Source organism: Rutilus rutilus, assembly GCF_951802725.1.
Source record: "Rutilus rutilus genome assembly, chromosome: 18".
Lineage (NCBI taxonomy): Eukaryota > Metazoa > Chordata > Actinopteri > Cypriniformes > Leuciscidae > Rutilus > Rutilus rutilus.
Window position 1 is genome coordinate 30,107,137 of NC_140231.1, and position 8,122 is coordinate 30,115,258.

Here is an 8,122-nt window from a genome sequence, read left to right on the forward strand (position 1 = left end):
TGTTGTAGCCATACAGCAGGGCTACTGTACAAAATTAAAGATGCGACAACAAGAGGGTTCACAGGCCTGCACAGACACATCATGTGCCTGGAACAGCTCCACTTGTGACAATGTAGTGCCAGAGACAGTGGAAAATATGCAAACGCAGCGCAGTGGCCCCAGAAAATCCATGAGTGTAATTTCTACTGCATTTCTGACAGATGAAAATGTTATTGCACATTTTTCAGCACCAGACATGGTTGGCTTATCTATGGTTCCTGGAACTATCTTGCATCATGTGTTGACTGCTCAACCACACACTGCACACACTGAAACAGGTCCACCCAAAGAGTACACAATGTGTGCAGAACAAAAATGCACACTTTGCAACACAACATTTAAAAATTATATACAATGTGGGGAACAGGACAGGCAGAGATTAGAAACGGAGACCAAGGGCCAGAATAGTAAGCTGTGGCTGGACCAGAGAAAAATTAGGATAACCAGTAGTGAGGCATCTGAGGTACCAAAAAAGACAGACCCAACAAACTGGGTAGAAAGAAAACTTAACACAAGGTTTTCTGGAAATGAGGCTACTAGGTATGGTCAACAAGCTGAGCCTTTGGCTAGACAATGTTTCGAGCAGACAACAGGGCTTACAGTGGAGACTACAGGCCTGGTTGTGCATGATCAAGAAAATTGGCTTGGTGCCAGTCTCGATGGAATTATTGACACAGATACTATTCTTGAGATTAAGTGTCCCACACCAAAAAAGCTTGAAGCACATGGTGGCAGTCTGCAAAAAATGATAGATTCGAACAAATACGATGTTAGATTGATTGATCGAAAGTAGGTTCTGAGGTACTACTATCGGGTCCAGGTGGCAATGCACTGTGCAAAAAAAAAAAAAAGAATTGTAAATTTATGGTGTGGACCCCAAATGAACATGTGATTATAGATGTACCCTACAACGAAGAGTGGATAATGAACAAAATCTGCCACCTGAAGAGGGTGTACTTTCAGCATCTGCTACCAGCAGTAGCAACAAGAATTGCACACGGGGTCATGACAATTTGTGGGCTCAAGTAGCTATTCCACTTTAATGTGCTTTCCCATGACAACTTAGCGGTAATACACATATCAAGAGTTCGACATTTGTTCACTGTTTACAACTGTACACATTTTAACTATCTGCATTGCATTGTTATGGCAACTTAATACACATATCAAGAGTTCGACATTTGTTTACAGTTTAAACCTGTACATTTTAACTATTTGCAATTGCTGTCTGAAACTGTTGGTTGCTTTGTTAGATTTTCTGTTGAAATACAAATTAATATTTGGTATACTGTGACCTTCTTTAGCCTAAGGACATAATCTATACAATATTAACCATATCACACTCACACTTTCCCATGACAACTTAGCCCATGACACACTCACTCACAGACAGACAGACAGACAGACAGGCCTGTAGTTTTGTGCTGTTGTTAAAACAGCCAACCACACAACACGCTCTTTCCGGCATCACTGGACAGCATATGTACTAAAAAAAACGAAATAAAAATAACATTTCGTACAGCTAACATCTGCTACAGCCGCCTACGGGACCAACACGCTACTTACGCTACTTCCTTATCAGCAAGGCACGCAGTAATGGCGGCGCTGCTTTACTTCTGTGTTTCGCCGGATTTGTGTATAGGCCTATGTCAAGAAAAAATTGAAGACCGGAAGTACGTCTTTTAGTAGGGATACAGCTCTTCTGGTTAGCTTTTTACAATGGCGGAGTCCGATAGATACCGCTGGACCAAATCTCTCCACAACCTGCAGTCACATATGACGATGTGGTTCGGATGGTAAATGAAAACTCTCAAGCTGAGGTATGGCTGTCTACGTCCTGACGCAGAGCAACCCGGTACACTACAACAACAGCGGCGGGCCGTTCGCCAGTAAGGTAAACGTTTCTATGGTAACAGCGAGTTGGACCAATCAGCAGACGTTGCTGCTACGCTTAGGATTGTGGGTAGTGTAGTTTTTTTTTTCATAAGATCGCAGATAAAACATGTTTTTCTTAAAACAAGGTTGATTTCATAGGAACTTATAGCTTCTACTGGAGCAAAAACCTTCGTTTCACAACCTCATAGCTCGTGGTCAGTCTACCTCGGATGGTTTAGACATTATGGCTGATAATCTAAATCCTTATCGAGAAATACTGTTGACCGGAAGTTCTGAATCCCTACTCCGCATTCCGGAAGCAGGAAGTGTGACATAGGCCTATGGGCTGCGAGGTCTCAATGGTTCAGGAAGCCTCATTTTGCCATCACTACCAGCTGCTATAGAGGGAAAAATGAAATCTGAGTGCAGAGACTAGTGAAGAAGAGAGTAGTAAGTATGGTTTAATGTCATATCACTCTGTTATAGAGATTTTTGAATCAGGCATAATGAAAGGTGATTCAGTCAGTCTTGTTAGGAAAATGTTAGCAACGTGTCCATTTCAGGTGGCTGATTGTGCTTCCTTTGAGTCATTCATGTAAACTGTTTAATTGTTTTTTGGTAAAGCTCCAAGTCACTTGTCCTAGTTGTCCTGACATACAATATTTTGCAGAACTTCTTGCAACAGAGGTGAAGAGAGTGCATGTAGTATGCCCCCCGAACAAGGATGAGACTTTTACTGATGTATGATGTGTAAGAAAAAATGATGTGGACGTTGAAGATCTCAAAAATTAAGTTTATTACAGCATAGCAGTGGCAAGGTACACAAAGCACCTTGGGTTCACCGGTGTCAGAATGAACCCAGAACATCCAAATCTTAAACCTTTTATCCTGTTACAGTTTACAACTCTTGATGTAAATTAAGTTGCCCTTGTTGTAACAGCTGTGGTCTGTATGTTAATGAAGTTGAGACACCCCATTGTCTGAGAAGGTTCTCTGTGTCCCACACCCAGTCCCATTCTACAATTGACTACCATTTACTCAGGATGTGATCAACCCAAATGCTGAAGAAACAATATAACTTGACTGCCTTAATCTCTATGATAATTAAACCATTTTGGGGATGAGCTCATTCTAAAATATATTTAGGAGTGGAATCTGGGTCGAGGCAGACTACAATTTCTTACAGATGTTTAATCCTTTATGAACCTTAATCCATTTACCATATCACCAACGTAAGAGCTGAAATGTATACAAAACATGTAACTGATCAGCTAACATTGTTCACACTCACATGGTGTCTTACATTTGTGCAAAAATGAACATATTAACTAGCCTGGGTTTTCCCATGCTGCCTTGCGCGCAGCACGATTTTATTCACGCTGCTAGGCAGCCTGGATTCCATGGACCAGATTTTCGCCTCAGCGAGGGGACCAATCACAGAACGGGGAGGGAGCAGCAAGACAATGACGACGTCTATGCGACACACCGAAGCAGTTTGGTTTATATTGATTTATGTCCATATATATTCCTTCTACCCTCATGTTTGTCTTGCACAAACAGCAATAGTCGCTGAACACCATCGTGTACACATAAATCTCTTACCCATCGTCTTCTTCCTTGTCGAATTTCTGTCGCTCTACATACGTCATCTGGTATAATTGAAACGATTGGCTATGAGCTACGTAAAGGCGCATTTGATAGACATTCGTAGCGCCCAATAAACGGCTCTGGGCATTCGTAAACCACGCCTCAAATACGAGAAAATGAACATGTGGTTCCCAGATCACATCTCAATGAGACGAGGTCTGACGTTAGCCAGGCTACATATTAAAGGTAGGGTATGGGATTTGCAAAACAGCTGGCAGATTTTGAAAATACACAACTCAAATGGTCCTACCTTCTTTCCTCCAACGCTGCCCCTGACTCCACCCATTCGAAGAACATGGACATGAGGGGGGTATGGTACGACCGTTTGATTTACGAACTTACTGTCCAATGATTCTAGGTGGTCTTTTAAATGATTGGCTGGAGTTTTTCGAGTCCTGCCCGTTCCACAGATGATTAAATTGCTTAATTTTCATTTCAGTGATTCTAACTCAGTGCCTGTAAGTGGGATAGGAATAGGATTTCAAGTGATTTTGAAAAAATGGACAAAAAAGAGAATCACATACCCCAATTTTAACAGACAAAATGCTCAAATCTCAACTGATTTAATTAACACACCTTTTGCCTCTTCGGAGGGGCTGCAAGTATGAAATTCAACATTTACCAGAGGTCTCCGTGTCGAAGTTATTGCCGTATTTGGGATAACAAGCTATATGCTATAAACTGCGCTAGCTTGGGAGCGTGCATTCAAAAAGAAAACAAAAGCGCGTAGGTTAAGACCGAAAGTCAACCATTTCAATGCAAAAAATTTCAAAATAAAAGACAATCACCTTTTCTGTAACAAAATATACTTATGGTTATTTACAGTGCATGTTAGCATGACCACAATAGACACGTTCATAGGAAGTACCGTAGGTTTAAATAAACCACAATTAGCAATATACAACATTCCCTCTAATACTCACAGGTTGCTTTATTGCTGCAAATAACTATATCAGTGACTTTTTGATTGAACTCTGCTGACTAAGTTGTGTTAGGCTTCTTCTAATCTAATGTTCAATGTAACCCATAAAGTGCTTTATAGTGACGACAGACAAGAGGATAAAAATAGACACTCATGTTTAGCTTGATGAGGATATAGTCAAAGCTTTGACAGGTAAACTGAGAAGTCATCGAAATTCTAATGCATATCTATGCAAATTATAATACATATATTCAAACATGGATACAAAAATGTTAATCATTGGTTAATTGTATATATATTCTTCTTCCCATTCACAGATCCTGTGAAAAAGCAGTCTTCAAATACTACAGTGTCTGAACCACAAGCCCTCAGTTGCAGGAAATGCGAGTCATACTCAAAGAAGTGATCGTCCTCTTGAAGATGAAGATGTGACATTTAAACTCTTCTGTTTCTTTGGTTCAGCCATTTGTAGGCCTAAGTTTGTAAATAATGCATAATTCACTTCTGCACATTGTTTTTCCATAACTTTTATTTTCATTTTTTGTTAGAAAATTGAAGATTTTTTTTTTTTGTGATGTAATAGTGTACTTTTCAGTAATACAGTCAGGTATAACTGAAATGTTCTACAAATATTTTTATAAATATAGCTCTGCCATAGCATTTCACTGATCTTTATTATAATGTTTTGTTAAAGAGTTTATATATGCTGCTGCACTTTTTTAATGTATTCTTATGTATTTATTTTGCAATGTACACAAGATAGTTTATTATAGTTTTCTTGATTTCAAAATGTGTGTGTGTGTGTCTTAACGTTTATATTTAATTAGTTTTGCACTTTTAATATACCATTTTGAATGCTGAATAAAACAGCTTTATAATAGTGTAATGCTAATACATTTCTAATGAGCTGGCATGCTATTGAAATGTTCTTGAAGTACATTAAAATGAAGCTTCAAAAATATTCTAACTGTAGTTTAAGAAATATGAAATTATATTTTGAATGAACTGTAAAGAAATACACTTAAATGTATTAAATGTACTTGAACTGGTTCCATTTTAGCACAATTTAATATATTAAAATATATTGCAAATTGTTTAAAATTGTTTTTAAGCATATCTTGAAATACACTTAATATACTTGAAGTTGTTTCAAAATAATACATTTAATACGCACTTAGTATAATTTAAATATATTAAGTATGTACAAAAAAACGCAATTTAAATATATTTCATTTTCACCTTGGTTACAGTTACACAATGTGTAAATACCATGCTAGCTAGTTACACACTTAAAACAAAAAAGTAATATTTTATTTAGTGGAAATTTAGTTTGTAGGACAAATGCAAAACATTACAGGTGAAATTTTTCCTTTTTTAATAATTAAATAATGATCATAGCCTACTTGTTTCTTCTGGACATGATGATGATTTAAAAGTTTTTTATTTATGAAAAAATATTGCTCTTTCTTTTGAACTTTTTACATCATGAAGATTTAAAAATGAGCCCTGAAATTAGATGATGAATACATACATTTTCCTGTATAAATTCAGTTTATCACATCTGAACACAGTCTAGTACAGAAAAAAACAAGCTATATATTCAGTACAGAGTGTCTGATTGTAGAATGTGAAGATCTGCTGTATTCAGTGCATCATGAAGTAGGAGAGCAGAGAACAGCAGAGGAACAGGAAGCTCTGGGTGACACTCTGAGCCCCGTTACACAGGTTCCCCTCACAACACGAGATGTCATGAACAGCAGGAATAAATGTGGCGTCACAAATAGATGTAGTCGCACAGCCTTTTACAACAGCTGACGTGCTTCCAACAGTCACTGATGAAAAGAAAGAAAACAAAGGTTGAATTAGTCTAAGCTGGCAGGTGCTGTATGTGATTTGTATCAAATATTTAAATTGATGGTGGAGAAACAAAAATAACAACAATCTTCGTCCTTTTCTAGATCCTCACCTGTTGCTTTAACACACTGATCTTCAGTCCCTGAACAGCTCACTGTGTTTGAGCAGGTCTGTCCATCACAATAGTAACATTTCCATCCATTGGGGATGTTAGAGGGATCTACAGGAGGAAAACATGTACTAGTATATATAATGTAACAAGCTGCTCCATTCAATCAGTTCACAACAGACGAGCCACACCCTGTATTTCATTTCCTGATTGAATGTCCTTTGCAAGTAAAATGAATGTTGACTTTAAAGAAGATAGTCATTTGCACAAGGTCAGGAAAGCACAATACCTGGAGCATCTTGGACGTTACACTGGTCTGTGTCACAGCAGGAAGAAGACACCTTTGAAATGCCGAAGTTCATGGACCCACTTTGACAGTCAACAGCACAATCTTTAACCTTCACTTTTACACTAAGTTGACCTAAAATATGAATTATACAGAAAAGACCATCACATGTTGTTTTGATGGAAAAAATATAAATGTTACAAATTTACCAGTTTTCTTATTTCAAATGTTTTTATTAATACAATTGCCATTGTTAACAAAACAATCGGATAGAAAACAAATTAAATAGCAGAAATAAATAAAATATTCTGTGATTGATTTAGTAAATTCTGCCAAGAAAATGAGTCACAGTTATATGAGAAGTTACATTTACACCACTCGATCTGTCATGCTGGTCTTCCTACCTTGTCTTGCTGTTGTTAAACTCACGCACTTGGAAGATCCACTGGGACATGTTTTTAACTCCTGATCGGCACAAGAACCCGTCAGACCCGTGCACTCATAACAGCTGAGAGAGTGTCCTTTAGGAAGAGAAAAAGAAGGAAAGAGACATAAATGATCTGTATTTGTACCCAGTAACATCACAAACACTATTTGTCTTCGTACCTGCAGTGAAGAGAATGAACAGGAGAAAAACTGAGATTTGCAGATCCATATTTGATCAGGAGGAGAGTAAAATAATGTGTCTGTTTCAGTGCCATTTTATAGCTTATCAGAAGGGGAGGATCTTCATTAGAAAATGAAAGTAGAGAAGCAGAAACTTAAGACTACACAATTTACTTCACACTTAACAATAGATTGAAGTTTGATAAGGAAATTACAAGCACTTTGCAGGTCTACCTAAACCAACCTTCATATTCACCCAAAGATCATTCACTCGCCCTCATGTCATTCAAAACCTGTATGACTTTTTTCCTCAGTAGAACATAGACATGTTCTAGAAGAAAGTAAAAGGTCTTCTTGTGTTCTGCAGAAGAAAGAAAATCATATAGTTTGCATAGACTTTAGGGGTTTGTGGCCATTTGGTTGAGGAGGATAGGAAGTTGAGAAACCAGTTTAAACAGGGTTTAAAAGGATTTAAAAGGATTTAAAAATGATTGTAATAGCTGCAGTTACAGTAAGTAGTATATGATCATAATATGACATTAAACGTCCTGATCAAACAGGACCATAAGTTTGATTTCCACTGAAATCAACAATCAGACTTGAGACATTATGAAACACAAAAACAGCCTTTAATGATCTAGATTCTAGAACACCAGAGCTTCATCAATTTGATCACATTTTCAAGCACATGACTAAAAGAAGTAATCCATGCATTTCCCAAGCTTCATGTCATCTGTAGGTTACAGGGATGCTGGAGGCTATTGGGTAAACTTTATTTTTCTTT

The 8,122-nt window shown here is 37.6% G+C and overlaps 1 protein-coding gene across 1 annotated transcript; it reads right to left on the reverse strand.

Annotated features, from left to right (window-relative positions):
• Positions 1 to 5,772: 5,772 nt before the first annotated feature.
• LOC311276644 (urokinase plasminogen activator surface receptor-like) lies at positions 5,773 to 7,445 on the reverse strand. The gene is made up of 5 exons (XM_084386427.1): positions 7,339 to 7,445; positions 7,137 to 7,253; positions 6,736 to 6,867; positions 6,450 to 6,557; positions 5,773 to 6,315 (listed from the first exon to the last, which is right to left on the reverse strand). The coding sequence occupies exons 1-5, from the start codon at positions 7,385 to 7,387 to the stop codon at positions 6,128 to 6,130; spliced, it is 594 nt and encodes a 197-aa protein (XP_084242553.1). The 5' UTR covers positions 7,388 to 7,445; the 3' UTR covers positions 5,773 to 6,127.
• Positions 7,446 to 8,122: the final 677 nt, after the last annotated feature.

Coding starts and splice junctions, on each gene's coding strand:
- LOC311276644 (XM_084386427.1), bottom strand. CDS start 7,387: ATGGATCTGCAAATCTCAGTTTTTCTCCTGTTCATTCTCTTCACTGCA. Junction 7,254..7,338: donor GTTCATTCTCTTCACTGCAG/GTACGAAGACAA, acceptor CTCTTCCTAAAG/GACACTCTCTCAGCTGTTAT. Junction 6,868..7,136: donor TTTAACAACAGCAAGACAAG/GTAGGAAGACCA, acceptor TTCATATTTTAG/GTCAACTTAGTGTAAAAGTG.